The sequence below is a fragment of the Desmodus rotundus genome, chromosome 11 (assembly GCF_022682495.2).
Source record: "Desmodus rotundus isolate HL8 chromosome 11, HLdesRot8A.1, whole genome shotgun sequence".
NCBI classification, from domain to species: domain Eukaryota; kingdom Metazoa; phylum Chordata; class Mammalia; order Chiroptera; family Phyllostomidae; genus Desmodus; species Desmodus rotundus.
Window position 1 is genome coordinate 59,839,600 of NC_071397.1, and position 24,170 is coordinate 59,863,769.

Here is a 24,170-nt window from a genome sequence, read left to right on the forward strand (position 1 = left end):
ACACTAATTCAAAAGAATATATTCACTCCTATGTTCACTGCAGCGTTATTTACAATCGCCAAGATTTGGAAGCAGACAAGTATACGTCAGTGGATGAGCAGATACAGAAGCTGTGGTACCTTTGCACAATGGAATACTACTGTGCAGCAAAAAAAGAAGGAACTTTTACCCTTTGCAACACCATGGATGGACCTGGAGAGCAATATGCTTAATGAAATAGGCCAGTCAAAGACAAGTACTATATGATTTCACTCATGTGTGGAATCTAATGTGCAGAACAAAATGAACTAACATGCCATAAGGCAATTTATATTCAGATTCAGTCAATGAATATAATGATTTTCCTAAGTGCTTGTACCAATTTAAACTCTATCCAACAGGGTTTGACATTTCTCTTTTCCTCCCACCCACCCTCCCTCTTTTTCTTTCTTCCATTTATTTATTCATTAACCCACATTTACTAACAATCTCTGGACTAGGCACTGGGTATCTGTCTTTACTTATTCAGGCTTCTATAACAAAATTCCACAGACTGGGTGGCTTACAAACAACAGAAATACATTTCTTATAGTTCTGGAGGCTGGACATCTGAGATCAAAGCATCAGCATGGTTCTTTTCTGCAGAGTCCAGTTCCTAGTTCCTAGGCAGCACCTGCTCTCTGTGTCCTCACCTGGTGGGAAGGCTAAGGGGGTCTGCTGGGCCCTTTTACATATAAGGGCATTCATCTCATTCATGAGGGCTCTGCCTGCACGACCTAATCACCTCCCAAAGGTCCTGCTTCCTAAGACCATCACATTGGGCATTAAAACTTCAACATATGAATTTTGGAGGGACACAAATATTCCAACCACAGCAGTTTCTAATGGTGAATTAAAAAGAAGTCAAAGTGTACATCTCCTAGGAGTACTCCCCTCCTTCCCCAAATCAGGGAACAGATGGATGGGAAACTCCAGCACTATCTGGGTCCTCAAAAGGTCTGAAGCAGGGTATAGGGAGGTGCACAGCACCTCAATTCTCCCTCCTGGGAAGCAATGTGCAGAGCCTCTGAGTGTGCCCAGTAGCCCATACTGGGGAAGGGCCTCTCACCTCATACTAAGTAAGGGAGACTCAATCAAGGCCCCACCCCCAGGAGCCAGCCAGTGAACAGTTGCCCACAACGGTAAGGGCCATTAAGTGCCTTCCTATTCCTGGGGGCTCAGGGCACTGTTTGATTTTTCTCTTCTGAGGTATAATTCACACAATATAAAATTCATCATTTTAGCAATCTTAAAGTGTACAATTCAGTGGCTTTTCATACACTGACAATGCTGTGGCAACCATGAACACTGCCTATTTCCAGAACATTTTCCTCACCCCCAAAATAAACTCATGCCTAACAAGTAGTCACTCCCCATTCTCTCCTCCCCCCAGCCCCTGGCAACCACTAATCTGCTTCCTGCCTCTATAGATTTGCCTCTTCTGGATATGACATAAATGGAATCATATAAAATGTGACCTTTCGTGTCTGGATTCTTTCACTTGGCAAAATGTTTTGAAGGTTTATCCATATTGTATCACACATCAGAACTTCATTCCTTTTTATGGCTGAATAATATGCTACAGTGTATATACATTTTGTGTACCCATTCATCAGTTGACAGACATTAGAATTGCTTCCACTTTTTGGCTATTATGAATGTTGATGCTGCTATGAACACCTGTGTACAAGTTTTTGTTTGAATGTATATTTTCATTTCTTTCAGGTACATACTTAGGAATGGAATTTCCAGGTCATATGTTAATCTTATGTTTAACATTTTTATAAACTGCCAAACTGTTTTCCATAGCAGCTGCACCATTTGACATTACCACTAGCAATATACAAATTTCAATTTCTCTACATCCTTCTCAACCTTATTTTCCATTTTTCTTAAAAGCCATTCTAGTATGTGTAAAGTAATGCCTCACTGGAGCTTTCATTTGCACTTCCCTAATGACCAGTGATGCTGAACATCTTTCCATGGGCTTACTGGCCATTTGCATACCTTTGAAGAAATGTCTATTCAAGTCCTTTCTAATTTTTTAATTGGGCTGCCTTTTTGTTGTTGAGTTGTAAGAGGTCTGCATATATTCTGGATACTATACACTATTTAGATAAATGATTTGCAAATATTTGCTCCCATTTTGTGTGCTGGCTTTTTACTTTCTTGATAGTGTTCTTTAATGTACAAAAGTTAATTCTAATGAAGTTCAATGATCTATTTTTTTCTTCCACTGCTTGTCCTTTTGGTATCAAATTTAAAAATCTGTTGCTAAATCCATGATGATTTATTCCTATGTTTTCTTCTAAGAGTTTTATAGTTTTGGCTCTTACAACTAGATCTTTGACCCAGTTTGAGTTAGTTTTCATATATAATGTGAGGAAGGGGTCCAATCATTCTTTTGTACGTGGTTATCCCAGTGCCATGCATTGAAAAGCCTACTCTTTTCCCCATTTAATGGCCTTGCCACCTCAGTCAAAAATCAATTAACCACAAAGGTATCGATTTATTTCTGGATGTTCAATTCTACTCTACTGATCTGTATGTCTATCCTTATGCCAGTGCTACATTGTTTTGTCCTACTTTTGTAGCAAGTTTTAAAATCAAGATGTGTGTCTTCCATCTTGTCCTTTTTCAAAATTGGCAATTTTGGGGTCCCTTGCAATTTCATATGCATTTTAGAATCAGTTTGTCCATTTATGCAAAATAGAGAGCCGTCATTTTGATAGGATTATATTTAATCTGTAGATCACTTTAGGAGAGTATTGTCATCTTTATAGAGTATTTGGTTACGGCTCTCTCTATATATTTTAGAATCAACTTATCAATTTCTACCAAATTGCAAACTCCCACCCATCTGCACTGTCTATGATCTTCCTCCTTAAAACCTTTCATATTTCTTATACAGGACATCCACAAAGTAACTCATACGTTAACCAATGGAAAGATGAATGCTTCCTTCTACATGAGAAAATTTCCTTCTTAGAAGTGGAAGCTGAAATTACAGGGAACTTACTGAGCCTACCTTTCCCTCAGCTTTTAAGAAAAAATAATTTATGTTAATTTACAAATTCAGGAATATAATAATCTATCTATTAACAAGATAAAAACTGTCCTCCTTTTTTTTTCAAGAAACTGAAGAAACGAAGAAATGGAGAGAGAGTCCGTCTCGTGGATTAGAATTAACATTGTTAAAGTTTCATATTCTCTAAAGCAATCTGCCGTTCAATGCAATCCTTATCAAAATCCCAATGGCATTTTCCACAGAAATAGAACAAAAAAATCCTACCTTTTGTATGGAACCACAAAAGACCCCTAATAGCCCAAGTAATCCTGAGAAAAAAAGAACAAACCTGGAGGTAGCACACTCCCCAACTTCAAACTATACAACAAAGCTATAGTAATAAAAAAAAAAAAAAAACCAGTAAGGTACCAGCAGAAAAACAAACACAGACCAATGGAACAGAATTGAGAGCCCCCAAAATAAACCAACATGTATGGACAACTAATGTATGACAAAGGAGACAAAAATATACTCGTACAATGGAGAAAGAAAAGCCTCTTCAATAAATGGTGCTGAGAAAACTGGACAGCCCCGTGCAAAAGAATATAACTAGACCACTATCTTACACCATACACAAAAATTAGCTCAAAGTAGAGTAAAGACTTAAATGTAAAGTCCTGAGACCATAAAATACGTAGAAGAAAATATACGTTTAAGCCTGTGGACATTGATCTTAGTGATGTTTTTGTGGACTTGACTCTACTGGCAAGGGAAACAAAACCAGAAATAAACAAATGGGACTACATCAAATAACAAAGCTTCTGCACAGCAATGAAAACTATCAACAAAACAAAAAGAGCAAGCAACTGAATGGGAGAAATATTTGCAAATTATATTTCTGGGAAGTTAATATCCACTCTGGCCGGTGGCTCGGTTGGAGCATTATCCCATACACCTAAAAAGGTTGTGGGTTCAATTCCTAGTCAGGGCACAACCTTATCTGCTGGTTTCAGTCCCCGGTTGAGGAGCGTACAGGAGGCAACCAATCAATGTTTCTCTCTCACATCAATGTTTCTCTGTCTCTCTCTACCCCTCTCCCTGCGCCACTCAAATCAATAAACATATCCTCAGGTGAGGATTAAAAAAAATAGTTAATATCCAAACTATATAAAGAACTCATACAACTCAACAACAAAAATAACAAAAACAAACAACTGAATAAAAATATATATTCAATTCACATTTATGTACCATGTAATACTACTCAGCCCTAAAAAAGAAAAAACTGCCATTTGTAACAACATGGGTGGATCTTGAAGGTATTTTGCCAAGTAAAACAAGTCAGACATGAAAGGACAAAAACTGTATTATTTCACTCACATGTGAAATTTAAAACAAAAAAGAAACAAACCAAAACAAAATCACAGATGGGGACAACAGAACAGCGATTTCCAGAAGGGTAGGGGCAGGAGGGTGAAATGGGTAAACAGGGCCAAACATATGGTGATGGATGGAAACTAGACTTTTGGTGGTGAGCACACTGTAGTGTACACAGGTATTGAATTATAGTGTTGTACACCTGCAACTTAGTGTGTTACTAACCAGTGTCATCTCAAAAAAAATTAGCAGGGTTAAATAGCTAATGTTTGTAAAGTGCTAGCATACAATATGTGGCTCAAAATAAGTCTTAAGCTATCATCATCATCATCATCACCACCAGTCTTATTATTTCTATTGTTTATGTAATTACTTCTGCTTCAGCAAGCAGCCCTGGAACAGCAAGGATAAATCACTTTTCAAAATTAAAAGAAAAAAATTGTTTACCTGTATGGCAAAAGTACCAACACCACCTGAAGCACCCAAGATCAAAACACTGCAATGCAAAAGGAACAATTAATGAAAACGTTACGCCAATATAACTTAAGCCAACACAAACAAGATGTCTTCAACATGCAAGTGGCTCAAAGATAAGCAATCCCAAAAATCATTCAGCTTCCCAAGATTCTGTTACACAAGGATTTTTATTTTAAATTCATCAATAAGCTATAAGTGCTTAAAGTTACGACATTCTACAAACTCTACTAAGAATACCAAATACCAAAAATACCAACTCTTTGTATTTTTTAAAGAAGCTCAGATGGTTCTTGGTAACATCTGCCTCACATTTTTTCTCTGTAATAGAGCGCTCTGGGGTTCTTTTTAACGTGTTAAAGTACCTTTAGTTGCTCTCTAAGAAAAATCACATTCCTGACCACATTCCTGCCAAAGTGCAATAAACATCTTTTGTTCATACATGTCCCGTCAAGCTCATCGACTTTCATAAATGGAAATCAATCTCAGCCTCACACTGGCTGCCTGTTATACCAGACGACTCTCTTTTATCCACACAAACATTCTTGTTGCGCTCCAGGTTTTTACCACGTTTCATTACTGCAGCCCTCCCGCAGCTCTAAACCAAGGGTGCACATCAGGAAGTGTATGGAGGTGTGAGGGGGAGAGGCGTGAGGGGTACGCCCTGTGACACCGTGGACAGACTGAGATAACACACAAAATCTGGTGTGACTATGCGTATGTGCACTAGGCAGCAGAGGGGTCCAGGCCTGTTACCAGTCTCCCAAGGGCGTGTGTGACCCCGAACAGAATCTCAAGAATCACTGCTTTACATACTCTCACTAACTTTTATTCTTGACTTAAGCCAGAGCTCCCTTAGACTGCCCAGTCTCAGGTCCCCAGACTACTGCTTGTACAGAACTGCACGTGGTGTTATGCTACCAGTATAGGTTGAGGGCCCTTACAGTGACCTGTAATTTGCTATTGGATACATTAGCTAAGAATATATTGTTGAGAGAATTCTTCATGAGAGTTCTCTTTATTATGAGCACACAGAACATTTTTCTGAGACAAACAGAAGCATGGCTACTCCTGTTGGTCACTACAAATTGTATAACTGCTAGTTGTGGGCTCCCCTTTGACTTGGCTGCTCCAAAGAACAGAGAACTTTGCCACCTGTCTCTAGTGAGTGCACCAGAGCCTGGAACATGTATTCCACCTACAGTCTTAACCGTAGTTTCATTCCGTTGGTTTATCTCTTACCCAAACCATGGAAGGCTGGTTGTCACTCTTTAGATCTTAAAAATTGCTAGTAAAATTTCTGAGCCAACTGTTCCCTTTGAAATTAGTACCATTAAATGTAATTTTAAAAGTCTCCTTGGAAGTTTTCCTTCTAGAAGAGTTACATTTAATTTCACAAAATTATACAGTGTAAACAGAAGAAACTTTAAAGATCAACTCCTCCAAAATCCTTCAATTCACACACTTAACCACTTAGTATTTCCTAAGTGAAGGGGAAAAGCGTTAAAACTGCCTCATATAAACCCAAAGATGAATTTATCCATATTTATCTTCTTACTGTGGCCCATTCTTCTGGAAAGGTAACTAATCAAACTCTCACTTAAGTTCTTCACAATCTAGTCTTCATCTCGACCCTGACCCTTCTCACTATTTCCCAAACAGACCCTCAGACCCTTCTCATCCACCAGGCCCCACACACCCTGGCCCACTGCTCAGGCTCTTATGCCTTCACGCTGAGGTCTCCCTTCCCCTGAAGGCTCAAGTCCCAGTCTTCCTGCACAATAAATACCCTGGCGATAGCCCTGAACCTGACATCCATGCCCCTGCATTTGGGATCTGTCACACTGTTCATTTTCACTCATTCTCGTTTCCCAAGCTATTCTGCAGGCTTTGAGGGCCGAGACTCGCATAATGCCCACCCCTGGGCATACCACCCTGGATGCGGCCGATATCTGGTCAGTTTCTTGACTGTACACATCAGCTACATCAGCACCATATCCTACAGGAAAGGCAACAATTACTATTACCACAAACGAGGAAATCACCTGACTTTTTGAAAGACTGCATTCAAGTTTTTTCCAGGAAAGCAAAGGGCTTTAAATTAACTTTTAATTCTCCATCTGAGAATGCTGGATTTAAGAGGATGACAAATATAATGGCTGCTTAAGGATCCAACTGCCAGACATGTCTTCGACCTCATTATTGTCATTTCATCACTTCCCTATAATTCTTGATCCAAAGCAGCCTCATTCCTCCAAACAAAAAAGCAAAAATGTTTCTCAGCAGTGCTTGGCAGAAGAGGGAGTTCTACAACATCAGCTTCAGTTCCTGGTGTTGCCGCTTGATGGAGCCCTACTACAAAACAGGCGAGGAGCTAGCCCACTGAAGTTGCTACACACCATTACTCAGCTCCTAAAAAAGCCCTGAGGACACACCATTCTCTGGCCCTGCAAATTCCATGTTTTGTGCAGGTTCAACCAGGGCCTGTACTTTGCTTCCAACAAAGAAAGTCCCACAAAGGGACAGCAGGCAAAATAAATTTCCAAGCCAGCACTAAGTCAGTTGGTTCTCTCTGGTTTGAAGTCCTGTGGCTCAACTGACTATTCTTGTTTTGTACTCTTCAAAGCACTTTCACTACAAAGGGAAAACTGCTGTGCTTACCCCCAGCGGCCCTTCACTTACGTGCTGTACTTTCTACCCAGCTGCTATAATGGTCTCAACATAGCCAAACCTCATTAAGTAGAAGTCTATTTGTTTAAAGAAAGGTGTGCTTTTTGCTTACTGGTTTATATAAAGCAAGTGTCCAGGAAATAATCTATTTGCAAAAAGCACTATAATTCAAAATTGCCAGGATTTTTTTTTAATCACATTTCTGTCTTACTTCCTAAGTCCACAAATCAAGTTTCTTTTGAAGTCAGTGGGAACTACACTGTGGCAGATATATAAAGTATGGGTGAAAAGTATGAATAAATTACTACACTGCTCATGTACCATTAAACCTTAAAATTTAATTTTATGTCATTTCTGCCCAGTCTATGAATTCTCCCTAAAATATGTCAAGGTACTAAAGCAATGTTGGCTTTTATTTTTCTGATTCAATCACTTTTATTTAGCATTTGGGCACCGACATTCTCTACAATCACATTTTTCAGTATTACGATCTTAAGAAGCAAGGTTATTAACACCCTAATTGCCTTATAAATAAAAAATATTTAAAATATGTTACAAAATAGCAAGAGATCCAGAAGTAGGGAATCATCTTTCAAATTTCTGTATTCTGGCTTGGCCTCAGAAACCTCAATACCCGTGCCGGGCACCTAGAAACCTGAGTTCTAGCTCCAACTCTCCCACTACTGAGTATCTAAGCCTCAGACTCATCACCTACAAAATGATGATCATAAGCTCTAGTAGGAGTCCATGAAAAAGGAATTGGCTTTTTCAATCTAATTTGGGCTATGTTTAGTTTCTCCACCTTTCCAACATAGAAGTAAGTGACCTGCATAATTCCCCTCAGACCACACACTTGTGGGGGCAAAGCAGCCACACCTAAGAGTAGAGTGCTCTTCATTAAGTCCTAATGGCTCGGAAATGAAGATGATTTAAGTAGGGCTAGCTCTTCCATCAGCAGAAACAACTGGTCTTCAAAAAATAAGGATGATGCTGAAAACGTATAATCTCAGCTTTCAGTTTCCAACACTACTTTTGAATGGGGGGAAGGGCGGAAAATGAGTGAACGACGGCAAAGTATATGATATATGCTAAGTCCACCCCTGAGGTGAGTGACGAACTCCATCTGCACAAGTGGAACACAGCTCCAAACAAATCGACCAAACATGACCCAGAACAGCCCGGACTTGTGTGTCCTTCTTTTGTGCCTCAGGAATTCATGTAGACATTCCCCAGTTTATAGAACAGTTCATGTGTGAATTGGTTGTTCAGAACTTTAAACACACTTTCCCATGAAAACAAAGCTATTTATACATCTTGGCAAAGAGCCCAGGGTAGCTGTTTAAAAAGGTTTAGTTAACCCGTAATGGACCAAGAACCTCGTGCACAGTACAACAATGGTGCTGTGGGAAATGTATTCAGAATTTCCGCCCAGAGTACTAGGAACACATCTCCCCAAATGAGACAGGCAGTGGTCCTTCAGTCCGGGGCAGGGAGGATGGAAGGCAGAAAGACAGAGGGAAGGATCGCTTAGGATGGCAACAACAGGGCGGATGAGAGACGGAAGGAGTGTGGTCAGAGAAGGCTTTACCACAGAGCTGATGGGGTTCAGGACATGGGACCTCACAATACGGCACCTTGGCACACTGAATATTTTAAGCTGAAGGAAACTTTTCCATAGGAATACATGCTAGTAAACTTCTATTTGGTTTTCTCCTGTTAATCTTTTATTTCAGGGCTCTCAGCAGAAAACTCAGAAGGGTAGAGTGAAAATTACTTTTCCTCCTCTACTAACCACAATCAGTTAAGAGTGCTGTCTCTTTCCACTCCCCCACTCCACTATACTTCCCCTCTTCTCAGGTGACACCAGATTTACTAGCTGAAGGGAAGTTGATTTAAAAGTACATCTGCTGTGCGTTGGTGGGAAACGCTGATGTGTTCATTGTACTTTCTGAGTAGAATTATTATAGGCTGTCCCGATATAAGGATGCTGACAGGGTTCAGAACAGGCTTCCCTAGGATGTACCACTTTGGCGTGTGGATTATTTTGAGCTGAAAGCAACCAAGACACTGTGGGCTTAAAAGAAATGTTTATCTCCCCCTTAAAGAACTTAAATTAGGGATCTTGCCCAAAATAGTATCACCAGAAATAACTTTGTATGACCTGTCTGTGAGGCAGGATAAACTTCTAACTACTAAACATCTGAATGACCTCCCTCCCTTCTGAAGCCCCCGGGTACCTTACCTCATCCTTAGCTCAGAGTGCCACTTACATCTCCTTTTAACTTCTTCTCCCTGACCCTCTCATGCATGTGAGGTCTCTGACCCTCTCATGCGTGTGGTGTTCCCATACACACACATATAATTAAATTTGCTTATTTTCTCTTGTTAATCTGTCTCATGTTGATTTGATTATTACATCAGCCAGAAGAACCCAGAATGGTAAAGTCTCTACCTCCCCCACGATGGCTTCCAGGAATACTCCTGCTTCCCACTAATATGTCACACAAATACATTGCTGGAGCTCCCCTTTTTCCTCTACTCTTTGAAGTTCTTGGCTGGGGCCCCTACAGCAAAGGACAACGCAATAAGGCATCATGAAATGTTACTGTGATAAGGTTGAATATCACTGAATCTAGCAATAGATTATGAGAGTAATGAAGAAGAAACACGGTTAAACAAAGTCTGAGACTGTACAGAACCAGAAGCTATTCTGAAGAAGATTCTCCCAATTAAAAGGCATATAAAAACCTACAATACACCACTGATCGAGTTAATTCATATACCAGGACTCAAAAAACGGTGCCACCCCAGCGGCCCAGCCCACATCAAAAATCTAAACCTAAGTCAGCCTGCGTTTACGGGAAATGCCTCACTGTCCAATCACAATATTCCAACTCAGCTTTCACTAGCTTACCTTACCCTAGAAAATAGGACCCCTTAGCCTCATTAGAAAATGACTGACCTCCTAGCCCATCATGCCCTGTTTCCATGTTGACTTTTCTAACATTCTATAAAACCTGCTTTTGTCCAAAACCCCTTGGAAAGAGTGCTCCAATGCTTGTGAGTCACTGCACTCCCCAATTCATGGACTGTTTTCCCTTCAGCAAAGAACATCAAACTGCTTACTAAATTACATGACTTTTGTCATTTGACACCACTACAGGGAAGACATCAACAACAAAGTAGTTAATGAGGGTCGTCAATTAAAATGCAAAGGTATTTAGGCTTATTCACTGAGGGAGAAAACTTCAAATGTCTTGCAATCTACAGCTCATATAGTAAGGAAACTTTGAAGACATGTTTCCAAATTTGACAACAATCGTAAACTACACATGACATAACAATAAGGAGTTGTACAGTGGAAGGAGGAGCAGGCTGGGGAACAATTACCGGATTTAGGCTTAAGGTAAATCATAGTTAACTGACATGAGGAATCTACGTAAGAGTCAGGATGGAAAGTCAGTCCTGTTTTACACAAGTAGAGTTTCAGATGCAAAGGGGATATGAGTAGAAAGGTTGGGGTTAGAAACATAAATCTGCCAGTTACTAAAATACACAGGAGCTGGGAGATGATGAGATGACCCTGGATAACAGAGAGGAATAATGGAGTAGGGCACTGGGTAAAAAGTAACAGGAAGGAGGGGGTCACTTTAAAAATAACAAGAACTGGTAAAAAGGCAAAAGGAAAACTAAAGGAGTCTGGTTTCCCTGAAACCATGGGAAAGTGAGTGTTAAGGGAGTGGTCACCAGTGCCAGATACTTCTGAGAGTTTAAAGAACTGAAAAATATCATTGGGAGGGCAACTTAGTCAGCTATGACCCGTGACAACAGCTGCAGCTAAGTGGCAAGGCTGGGAGCTCATTTCGGTGCATTGAAGAGTTAAGGACTTCTAAGCTTCACAAGACAGTTACCCTGTCACCTAGAAAACTAATCTGTAAAACACAAACTGCAGGGAAAGAGCTTTCCACTCATTTCTTTAACTGAGTCTTGTAGGAGCCTCTAGGAAAACAGGTCCAGATGAGGCCACATTTGTTTGCATCATAGTAGGTGAGCTAGAGCCTCCATCCTCCGCCTCTTCCACTTCCCAACCCACAGTTCCTTCAAGCAAGTAAAATATAGGTTTCTTTCTCCTCAGCAGTACCCCTCTAACCAAACAACCTAGTCAAGTGCAAATGAAAACCCAAAGTCCACAGGGGTAGTGGCGGTGGAGAAGGAGAGACAGGTGGGTGGCTGGGTGAAGGCAGGCAAAGGCATCTGAAAAATGGAAGCTGTTATAATTGCTGAAATAAGCAAATTGGGTGAAGAAGGGGTAAGGCCAACGTTTTTAAGTTTGAACTTTTCTAATCGCATAAACAGAATTAATCAGTTACATAATTTACTGTTATTGGACAAAAGTTTACTGTCATAAAGCCTGCTCTCAAAAAGGAAACAATGAAAAGCATTCCTAAATTGACTGCATTGAGTTTCAAGTATACACAATTTAAAAGTAAACTTATTTTATGCTTCAATTTCTAACATTTTCTAATACGTCTGTGTAACAGAGTAAAGTACAACATCCCCAGCGAGAGAGATGAATTTCAGGCAGAGCATGAAAATATTCAAGGTGGACCATGACACGGCTAATAAATATAACCATCAGATCAGCTGCTTTAAAAAATATATGTGGTGTAACGACTTTTTAAAAAACTTCTGTTCATTTTGAGAGCCCTAGGTTATCTGTTGTTCCTACTGAATAATCCTACTGAATAAATCATGAAGAAACTATGGATGGGCAGGTAAGAAGGAAACAATTTGATCTGACATTTTCTAGTGATACCAAAGTGTGGGCAAAATGACATTTTATATAACATCAATATTAAACTATTCCCTTGGCTCACTGATGCTCAATTTGTTGCAAAAATTAATTATGTAACAAAAAGGAAAAGGTAAAACACCATCAAACTCTTAAAGCTTTGTCTTAATTTCAAAACACTTTTTGTTACTAAAAAAAAAAAAAATCCTGTAAAATCTTCCAAGGTGCTGATGTTTTTATCATTGCTCATTTTGTTTTGTTTTTTTAATTAACTGGTTGGAAAACAGAATTTAAGTCCTTATTAACAAACACTGACCTGCTTTGTAGACTAAAGAGTGCCTTAATGCCAATCACTAACAGAAAGTGAATAATTACTGGTTACAGAAGCCAAAATATGCTCCACCAATCACATCAAATAGTCAAACTGAAAAAAGCCACTCTGGACACTGGAACCTCTGAGTTTATGTATAATAAAATCCCACTATACTAGTAATATGTTCATGTAAAAGTATTTTGCACAGTATTTTAAGGTACTCACCTCTCTCATGTGATTCTCACAAGTAAGTAGCTGGAAAGGTAGGACATCATTACCACCTACATGTAGTAGTTTCAGTAAACTGAAATTTCTTAGAGCACCAAGGGCCAAGATCTGCCTCACTGCCACTCAGAACAGAGGCGTCCTAAAGCCACCATGCACGCGGGACTGTGGCAGGCGTTTGTGATGTGAGCTAGTGAGGCTCTTCACAATGGAGTCACTGCAGTTTGGTTAACAGGTGGCCAAATCAATGAAGAGACCAACTCAATACAATATACAAGGTATGCCTTTCAAGGTATGAAATTTTCTATTTCTCAAAGCTCTTCTAACAGCCAACACTGCCCTACACTCAGTACCTCGGAGGAAACTGCGAAGAGACTATAAACTGTGCATGTGGTCACCTGATTAGTTAGTAGCAGACTGGAGAACTGAACACAAGTTCCCCAGTTCCAAACCATTATTACTTCAATAAAAGATAACACAGTGCCTAGAAATCACCCAATAAACCAGTGATAAAATGGGGCACACATCCATGTAACTGAGAAGAGACAGCTAGATCTAATTGTTTCCTTCAGGTCACTAAAAACCAAGAGAGCGCTAGCGAGCGGGCATGACCAGAGAGCCCTGCACTGGCAAGAGGAATGACGGCTCTCTAACTACATACAGTCACGCAGGCACAGAAAGTCTAATGTTTCTAAGGAAAAACATAATGATAAAGCACCGATATTAATGAAGAGCCTACAATAATAATAAAGTTCTAAAAATCTTGAATATGATTTTTGCAAGGTTATTAACTACAACGAGTCATTAGAAAAATCTATGTGGTCAAACTAATTTAATTTAAACAAAGTGTTTGACCAAAGTGGCAACTTCAAGAAAGATAAGCCTCAAAGCTTAAAAAATAAACAGTGTTGACCTTTAGAATAAATATTTGCTTTGAATTCTACGATAAAGGGTAGCATCTCATTAGATGAATAGCCTTCACACGGCTTTCAGAAACACAGCTACTAAGCTTTCATTAAATGCACTGCTCTATAACTCAACACATTAAATGTAAGGTATGATATTTCACAACAGGAGTATAAAATGACACATACTTTAGTAATTTTACTTGCATAATCCTTAGCAATCAAAAAAACAGGTTATTATAATTTACTAAAATTTGACCTATAGCTCTCTCCTTCATCACAATCATTAAACATTTCTTAGCGCCTGATTTCCTCACCAAAAAAACCCATCAGTTTTCCCTATGATACCAACTTTCTAAAATACAAGGAAAATAATCTCACAGCTAATAATAGTGGCCACCGTTTATTGAGTGCCTCCCACGTGCCACAACCCATGCCAACTAGCTTTGCTTGGATTGTCTCATTAAAAACAAAACTCATAGAAGAGAAGCAACTGGTGGGCCAGCCACCTAGAAAGCAGCAGAATCTGAATATGAACTCAGGTCCATCGAAGACATTTCTACTCACTGTGTTGTTGCTAACTCAAAACAGCATACATTCAAGGCCTTGAAGCACCAGAACTAACCTAAAGAATACCAAGCATGGAGCCTAAGAGACCTCAAGATTACTCAGCAGTGATCTGCAGTCCTTTTCTATTTGGTTTTCATACTTGCCCTCTGCAAGTATGAGAGCAACTCCTAGCAGAGGTACGGAAAAAAATGCCCACACCTTGACATCATTCAACCTTGACATCATTCATTAAAAACTATGTAGCAGGATTCTTAACATTTTTAGGAATCTGATAAGAGCTAGGATCTTCTTCCCAGAGAGTCACATAAAATTTTGCATCATTTTGGAAGGTTCAGACTCCTAAAGTTCATCTACACATTTCAATTTTTAAATTTGCATTTGATTGGACTAAGAACCTATAGAATGAGGTTTAAAAAGTGCAAAATGACACAAATGAGTTCTTTGGAAATTGTTTTAAATGTCGGCACAACTCTGATCATGTAAATGATCCTAGTTTTACTGCTTCTGGTAATCTATGGCAAAGACCTTAGGGAAGAAAGAGAGAAGGCGTAGATGCCACCATTGACACTTACCGTTTTCCTGCACAATTTTTGTCATTCAGGCCGCCAACCTTGTTTATGGCAGACCAGGCTGTGAGGGCCACATATGGCAAAGAGGCAGCTTGAGTATGAGTGAGTGATTTGGGCTTGAAAGAGACCTAGATTTAAAGACAACAGTCAAAAATAAGCAATGACTTACAAAACCTAGGAACACAATTAAGTACATTTACCTTCGTAGGAGGTCCAGCCATTTTCAGATAGGTCTATAACATTCTGCCAGTTTAGTATTTATTTCATGCCCTACTTTAAGATTATCCCTAAGGGATATTCTCCAAATGACTCAACCTGCCCTCCTGGGGTCAGAGGTTCAGTAACGTTTTACAGGCTATATTAATCAGATACAGCTACTTAATTCATAAAGACCACATTCAATAATGCCATTAGTTCTGACTATACCCAGAAATAAATCCAAATACACCTTGAGCTCTCATAAACACATTCTAGTTTCCTTTTTAGACCAGCTGTTTCCTTTACTCCCATGTACTGGAAGGTGATCTTTCCAGACTCTCTCTAATCTCAGTAATACCCCTTCTTCCCTGCCATCCTCCCTTCTGTAGACAAATTCCTCAGTGCTAACTTCTTTCCCTCTGTTCAAATTGTCAGACCTCTTGACTGTATTTAATTAGACTCCTGTTTCTAAAGTGATTTGAAACAGCTGATACTTCCATACTTCTGTTTATAATTAATCAGTACGTTCCATTTGGAGTATTTGGTTTCCACTATTTACACTGAGTAAAACCAAGAAACAAGCAGGATTTCTAGATCTCACTCCAAATCCCTGCTCCACAAAGCAAAGATACTACTTTGGCAGGCAGTGTTATTAAATGATATCAAATTATTTTTTTAAGCTTTCAAAAATTTCTATCCTCTATCTTAGCTCTTTCAAACTCACCCATTAAACATGAACCTAATCTGAGAAAAAACCACAATTATTTCAGAGATATTTGTCATCTTTGTTTATACTTTCTAATAGCATTTCAGCACAGAACTGGTGAGTTACCTCATTCCCACTGGCAACAACAAACTCTGAGAGAGTGCCCTGTTTCCAGGGAGGAACTGCAGCCCAGACCTGAAACACACACACGCACAGACACAACTTCATTAGAAACAGATCTTTTTTAACCAAAGCTAAGCATGCAAGAATTCCCAATACAGTCCCCGCCCCGTGAAAAAGAACAAGTCAGCAGTACATCAACCAAAAGTTACTGTCACATAATGTAAATGTACTACTTAGTACGATTCTGGATTTATCAAATCAAGCCACACTAGAAGCAGATGCCAGGAAATCCTGCTGACTACATACTTAGAATAGCAGTAAGAGCACAGTGTCTGGGGTTTGAATCCTGCCTCTACCACTTACTAGCTCTGGGACCTCTGTATAGTTTGCCTTCCCCATCTGGAAACTGGGCCTAACTGTACTTACTTCATAGAGATAAAAGAGTTATTTCATGAAAAGCAACCGTAACAGTGTTAGCTATTATTACGAATTCACTTTATTTTCTTGGTAAAAAAAATCAAAGTGACAAGTGACAGGTGATTATTCCAAACCAGCTATTTTAAAACCATCTGGCCCATAAGGTAGAAATTGTCGGTTAAAGACTCTTTCAAGACAGATATTCCCAATCATACATACTTTAAAGTCTTGCGATTCTTAAGCACTAGATTTAGAACACTTGAGCACAGCCAAGCTATTCTGACAGAACCAAGAACAGGACCAAGAAAATGAGAGTTCCTGCTGAAGCTCAGTACATTTGTTGGAAAGAAAAGGTCAATAAGGAATGCACTTCCAAAAGCAGCAGAATGAAATTTGCATGTTTACAAAGGAATAGCAGCATTTCATAACTCACCTCATCTCCGGGCTTGAAGAACCTCACATCAAGTCCGCATTCCATCACCACACCGGAGACGTCCCGACCCAGAGTCAGGGGAAATTCTTCTCCTCTGGCTTTAATGTGTAAAGGGTCACGTTTCATATTTAAAGCTGTAGCTCCATAACCACCTATAAAATACAGTTTTATCCATTTCCTCCAGAAGAATGGAATGATTTAACAACTATTGCAGGGCCCTGACCGGTGCAGCTCAGTTGGTCGGGCGTCATCCGCAAAGCAAAGGTTTGCTGGTTCGATTCCCCGTTAGGGCACCTGCCTGAGTTGGGGGTCAGTCCCCGGTTGTGGTGCATATGGAGCAACTGATGGATGTTTCTCTCCTTCTCTTTCTCCCTCCCCCTTTCTCTAAAAATAAAACAAATTTTAAAAATTATTTTAAGATTTTATTTACTTATTTCAGAGAGAGGGGAAGGGAGAGAGGGAAAGAAACATAAACGTGTGAAACATCGGTCAGTTGCCTCCTGCACATGCCCCAACCAGGAACCAGGCCTGCAACCCAGGCATGAGCCCTGGCTGGGAATCGAACCCATGACCCTTTGTCTTGTGGAGCAATGCTCAACCAACTAAGCCATGCCTGCCAGGGCATAAATAAGATTTTTTTAAATAAATAAATGAATAAAATAAAAACTACTACAGGATTATTGGCCAGGTAGAATTCTAGATCCTCAAGATGTAAATTATAAAGTAATCAATCTTATCACATTTTTTGTACCATCACACAGGAAAGCATACAAACAATGAGTGCTGTTCCTTTCAAAAAAGTTCCTTGGAAAATTATAATCACTTATTAAACTAAAGCTACCGTTGCTCAAAATGTTTAAATTCCAAGTTTGAACTGTCTTCAGAATCTTCGGTATTTTCTTATATAGTTTTACTTTGTTCTTTGAAGCTAGTTTCTTTAAGTTATTCATTCATAAACTTTTCAAATAACAATGCCATTTGGTACCCAGTCTCGTAGCGAAGGTAAGTGTTAAAGCTATTTGAAGTTAATAAACCAGTAAATAAGGCAGAGTTATATTTGACACTGACACTGGTCTGTAAGTAACAGTCTCCGCCTCCCAAAAAAGGTTTCTAGGTCGTCTTTGAATTAAGTGCATAGATTGATTCCCCAGTGATAAAGAATCACTTGACTGCACTTGTTCTCATATGTTAAATCAAGTTAATTGCCTTATTATCCATATCCTTCTATTCTAAGAATATTTACATAAATATCAGCTAAGTAGAGCTGAAAACATTCTTCTGATCATATTTTTGGTTCAAATAAATTGGCTATTCTATGTGCAATAACCCAAAGTAGTTTATTACACAGCTTCAAAATATAAAATGGCTTTTCCAAGACACAAAATTATCTGCAATTGTCTCTTCTGCTTGACATCTTTCTGAAAACATTTCTGCTACGTGAGGTTCTCCAAAGGTAAGCACCCTGCTTACCTTTCTAGTGTCCTATACCACAATTTGTGCTCCCAAGTCACTAAACCAATCTGTAACCGATCCTTTCCCCCACCCACTCTCAGGGGCAGTAGAACATTAGATCTTAAGGATGAGGAGAAACCAGCAAAGGAGCCTGAGAAGGCTTAGCCAGTGAAGAGATGCCCAGAAAGTCCAATGAAGAGTTTTAAAGAAGTCAAATGCTGCTGAGGGGCAAGACAGTTTTTAAAATAAAGTCAAAAGCTGTTAATGAGCTATTTAAAAAAAAACCACTACTAAAACCCCAAAACAAAAGACTGGGTCCAATAACACTGCTATCTTTGGTGACCTTGATAGCAGTTGCTGTGTGTGGCATGGAGTGACAGAGAATGGGAAGTGAGAAACTGGAGACAGTGAGAACATTCAACTCTTTCAAACAGACTTGCTATAAAGGGGAGCAGAGAAGCACAGGGAGGCAACTGAGATGGAGAGAGGATTTTTTAGTGTTTTTCCCCCCTCTTTAAGACGGAAGAAATCACAGCTGGTCTGTATGCCAATGGAAATGACCCATAGAAAGGAAAAGACTGAAGATGCAGGAGAGGACTGCTAAACAATGCTCCCCAGTAGGTGAGAGGAGACGGAGTCGCAAGTGGAGAGATGGCTGCAGACGGAGCAATGACACTCAGTCCACAGAGCAGTAGGGAATACAGAACACACACCGAAATGCTGACAGGTGGGCACTCACAGAAGCTTGGGGTTTTTTTCTTAGAAGTTGTTTTTCTAATTTAAAAAACCAAGACACATGGGAGAAAGTGTCTGAAAGTTGGGATAGTCCCAGAAAATCTAAGCTGATGGTCATCACGCCTATATCACACATTTGCCATCTAGCTGGTTAGGGATACACTCTGTCAGGGAAAGAAAAAATTTTTTTCACATGTAATACAAAAGTCATGTTTAATTTTCCTGTCTTACATTCCATTTCCACCATTAAAACACAGTTAAACAATTATTGCCTGAAATTCCCACGTGGTTTGAGCGAGAGAAGTGGGCAGTTTCCCACATCAAATTTTAGTTGCTGTTTCACAGCTGCAAAAAGGCTTCCACCCTCTCTGAGGTACAGACCTGTAGGGCAAGGTTGTTTACAGAGTTTTCTTGGTCATTCTGATATGCTAATGTTATCAATTGATTAGCCCTGGCTCGCTGGTTCAAGCTAAACTGGCCCCAAATACAAAATGCAGCTGGTAGTTAGTAACTGAGAACCTGCTTGATGACGCAGATGAATGGGGGCCCTTAGGAACTTTATACCATTGTTTGAGTTGGCCAGTTTGACTGAGTCAGACTTGGAATGATTTGGAAAGTCAAAAATCCGGCATCAATTTCAAAGACTTCAATCCCATCGAAAGAAACCAAACTGGTGGTATGATGTTGTCAGCTGTATTTTTTTAATTTTAAAATTATTCTGTGTTCACTGCAGCATCACTAGTAATAGCCAAGATATGAAAGCAACCTCGATATATATACATACATACACACACGCACACACATAATGAAATATTATTCAATAAAAAAGAATGAAATCTTGCCATTTGTGACAATATGAATGGACCTAGAGGGTATTATGCTAAGTGAAGACAGACAGAGAAAGACAAATACTGTACAATTTCACTTACATGTGGAATCTAACAAAACAAATAAACAAAACAGAAACAGACCCAGAGATATAGAGAACAAGTTGATGGTTGCCAAAGGGGTGGGGGATGGGAATAAAATTTTTTAATACAATAAAATAATTTCTCTAGCCATTTATATAACTTATGATTTTCTGTCCAACAATAGTGGCCATTGCCACAAATACAGCCTACCTTCATCTTTCAAAATGAAGTGGCCATGCCCTCGCTTCCTCACCGAGGGAAACTACTTCCTACAGTTTACAACCTTCTTTCCCACTCATTACTTATTTCCCCAAGCTGCCATTTCAGATATCTTCTGCAACAACAATCACACGTTCTCAAAAGAGAATCCATGAGTAGGAAATAAAGATGGTAACTTGCAAATAACATTACCCAGTCATATCATAAGAAACTAAGATGTCTTAAGAATACTATATGGAAGTAAAATGTGTTACAGTATTTTATTACTAAATAGCAGCAAAGAAAGTCCAGATCCAACCATTCTACTAAAATTGAAATGTACATAATTCCAATTATATATGTGCAAAGAAAGTTAACAGATCTAAATGAAGACAAATGTAAAAACTGCCTGGATAAAATATAACTAATTTTAGTTTGTAACCTTAAATTAGAATGAAAACATAAAATGCCATAAAATAATGAGTGCATGACGACTACATATATGAAGTACTGAAACAAGCAGTAGTTGACAGAGCACACACTCTACCTTCGGAGTTTATACTCATTGATCACTGGATATAAACCAACCACTTAAAGAGACACATCCTATAAAAACTAAATTATCTTCATGCCCAATGTAAATAGAATAAAACAACAAACTAAGTAGCAATTACTATGTCAAAACAAACAAAAAGAATACAGTAAGTCCTCACTTAAAGTCGTGAATATATTCTGCAACTTTAAGCAAATGATGTATAATAAAGCCAATTTTCCCATAGGCTAATTGACATAAACAAGGGCCAAGTTTCTAGTACATCTCATCAACTTTATAATGAAACAGTGTTAACCTAAACTATGGTATTTGAGAACATGCTGTAGAAATGTTGATTTCATGAGGCATTCATAGCAAACCATTTCATTTCCTTCTTAATTGAGCTTTCTAGTTACAAACACATTAGGAGTCCCATTTCCCCCAAACCCTTTCCCCTCATAGTTACTCCTCACATTGTCTAGACCAGCACTGTCCAAAAGAAATATAATGCAAGCCACATATGTAATTTAAAATTTTCTAGTGGCCACTAAAAAGTAAAAAGAAACAAGTGAGATTCATTTTAGTATTTCATTTAATATATCCAAAATACAATCAGATCACTATGTAATCAATGTAAAATTATTAAGGGGACATTTTACATTCTTTTTTCTCAATATCTTCTAAATTCAGTTTGTATTTTATACTAACAGCACACTGCAATTCAACTAGCCATATTTCAATTAGTCAATAGTGGCTACTATGTTGGACAGCTAGTGGCCACTAGATATATTCACTAAGATAAAAATAGCAGCATTAAAAACTGGAGTGAAAAGAACTAAAGACAGTGAAACTGGAAAAGTCCCTAATCCAGCTGTTCTTCATGTTCTAAGTCCCCAAATCTTTTTGAGGAGTCTTTAAAAGGTCCTCTCTTTTCTAACTACCTATGTGAGGCTGGTTTTCCTCACTTCAAATAACATTGCAACAGACTGAACACAGAAATACATATGAAGATCCAGCTATCTTATTAAGCCAGAAAGCAACGAAATATGTGCAAGTGTAAAATAATGCGATTCAGCACTAACTTTTTTGCTTATTTTGAAAAATACAATCATTTATCACGGTAAGCACTTTGAGGATAGAGCCTACCTATGCTCTATCAACCACAATGTGTTTTCAGTCCTTCACATACGTAGTTGTCTCTCAGTCATTACTTTTGCATTTTATATTTTAACTTGATTTAATTTTGTAATGTTAACACAAAAGGAGTTTACCATATTTTTAAATGAATTAATAAGCGGTCTAAAATTTCTACTCTAATTTCTAACAAGGTAGATATATTCATATCTATAAGTCACATAAACAAAAGCCCAGTAATTATTAAGCATATAAGACCTTAAGACCAAAAAATTTGAGAGTTGCTATTCTAATCTATCACACAAGTCCTGGAAAACAAAGAGGAAGAAATTAAAAGTCAAAGTCTCAACATTTTCTTTCCTATTTCTCTATAAATTCCACTAAAATGACACATTCTATCATATAACCTTAACTTGTTATTAGGCATATAAACAATTTAACTCATCACATGTAGTTCGCACACAGGGTGGAGTAAAAGTAGGTTTCCCATTGTTCCTATGGAATACAATAATTAATAGATAATATAAGAATGAACTCTGTGTTTCATGTACTCACAACCGTAAACCTACTTTTGCCCCACCCTGTCCAATTGCTGAGGTGATCTGATGAGTAGAACTGTCCACGTACACACAGGCCTTCACAACACAGACACATGATTAAACTAAAACTCACATGGAAGCTTACTTAGAACACTTAGGTTAACTGACCAATCATCCCAGATGTTTTTGACTTTTTCAGAAGACATAAATGAGTTCCCATAAGCAATATTTTTCTCATTTTCCAAAGTGAAAGTCATTCACAAATTGTAATCAATTTTTTTCAGCACTATAATAATTGCATAGTATATATTAAGGAATCACAGTGCTCTCCAATCTTTTTCACTATATCCCAGAAGAAATTAAGATAGCATTATTCCCATTTAGGAATACAGATAAGTGTACTTTAACTGCTGTGACAGAATGTAACAGCAGAATGGAGGAAAGTACTGTGTCCATATTCAGGCATCCTGTTCTGATTTGTCCATTGGACCAATAGAGAAAGCTGTGAACAGCGAGAGAGCAAAGGATTATCATAAAAGTGCAAATTCTACCCTGGCTGGTGTGGCTCAATGGATTGAGCGCTCGCATGCAAACCGAGAGGTTACTGGTTCAATTCCCAGTCAAGGCACATGCCTGGGTTGCGGACCAAGTCCCCAGTTGCAGGCGTGCAGAGGCAACGGATCAATGCATGTCTGGGCACATTGATGTGTGTCTCATACATTGATGTTTCTCTCCCTCTCTTTCTCCCTCCCTTCCCCTCTGTCTAAAAATAAAAAAGTAAGATCTTTAAAAAAATTTTTTAAATGCAAATTCTAAACTTTTGTGGAAACATAACCCTACCTCTAAAACCTGTGATGGACTTCAGAATATGACAAATTCACCTCAAGTCCCAATTAACATTTTAAGGAAGCATAAGAGCAATTCAACCTTATATTTTGTAAAAGACTAAAGTATACCCTGGGCATTGTAATTTCAAAAATTTTGGAAATATCTGCTGAGATACTGTCAAAAACCTAAACAGTTCCTTTGTGTCAACCAAAAAAGTGTAGTCAAATAACAATTAATCTTTTAAAACTACCGATCCCAGATGAAGTTCTCTGAAGAAAAAAAAAATACATATATATATATGTATAATCACGACGGATTTCTTTCCAACTTACTTCTCATATTAACATCTATAGGATTTACACTTGCAGCGTGAACTTTGATAATGACTTCATTTGGATAGTGTATGATAGGTAACATCATGTTCCGATTAAATCGAAGCACTTCATTCTTCCCATATTTATCTATCACCCAAGCAGGCATGACAGTGTTCCTTGGAGAAGTAGTACTAATCCTTCTAACTGAAGGCTTTTGTATAGCTTGGTTTCTCCACAAGCAAACCGTAGTACATGCTTTTCTTCTAAGCACACAATTCTTCAGAAATTCCATCGTAAACACGTGGTTGCGTGCCCTAATTAAATTGCACTTGGATTATATTAAATTGTCACCCCTGAAATCGGTCAGATTTCGCCAAACACACTTGCCGATTTCAAAATTGAGAATTCAGAAATAAAGGTAGCCTAATGGCGCAAATGAAATTAGAAGAATATGGAATTAGGTGGCTCCTCACATCTGCAATGCTCCAATTAACGTTCCAATCAATATTCTGTCCATTCTCCTCCCGCTTACACCCCCTTCCCTTGAAAACAAAACCAAAATCAAAACCCCCAAAATTGTGCCCTGTCCGAGGAGCACTCCGAGGGACCAACTGGCTCCGCTCGTGATCCCGACGCCACAGATATTCCAGCTCCCCGCCGCGACCCTAGCCTGGAATCTCCTTGCAACCAGCTCTCCGTCGCCGCGGGTCCTGCCTTGCAGCGCCAACCA

The 24,170-nt window shown here is 38.8% G+C and overlaps 1 protein-coding gene across 1 annotated transcript in view; it reads right to left on the minus strand.

The window, feature by feature from the left end:
• The window catches only part of RTN4IP1 (reticulon 4 interacting protein 1), a 42,776-nt gene extending 18,627 nt beyond the window's left edge, over positions 1–24,149 (minus strand). Inside the window, exons 1-5 of the mRNA XM_024551777.4 lie at positions 23,459–24,149; positions 16,798–16,949; positions 15,951–16,019; positions 14,924–15,048; positions 4,850–4,898 (exon numbers count right to left, since the gene is read on the minus strand). Coding sequence (XP_024407545.2) covers positions 4,850–4,898; positions 14,924–15,048; positions 15,951–16,019; positions 16,798–16,949; positions 23,459–23,732 — 669 coding nt within the window. The 5' untranslated portion in view covers positions 23,733–24,149. The remainder of the gene's footprint in view (positions 1–4,849; positions 4,899–14,923; positions 15,049–15,950; positions 16,020–16,797; positions 16,950–23,458) is intronic.
• Between the last annotated feature and the right edge of the window lie 21 nt (positions 24,150–24,170).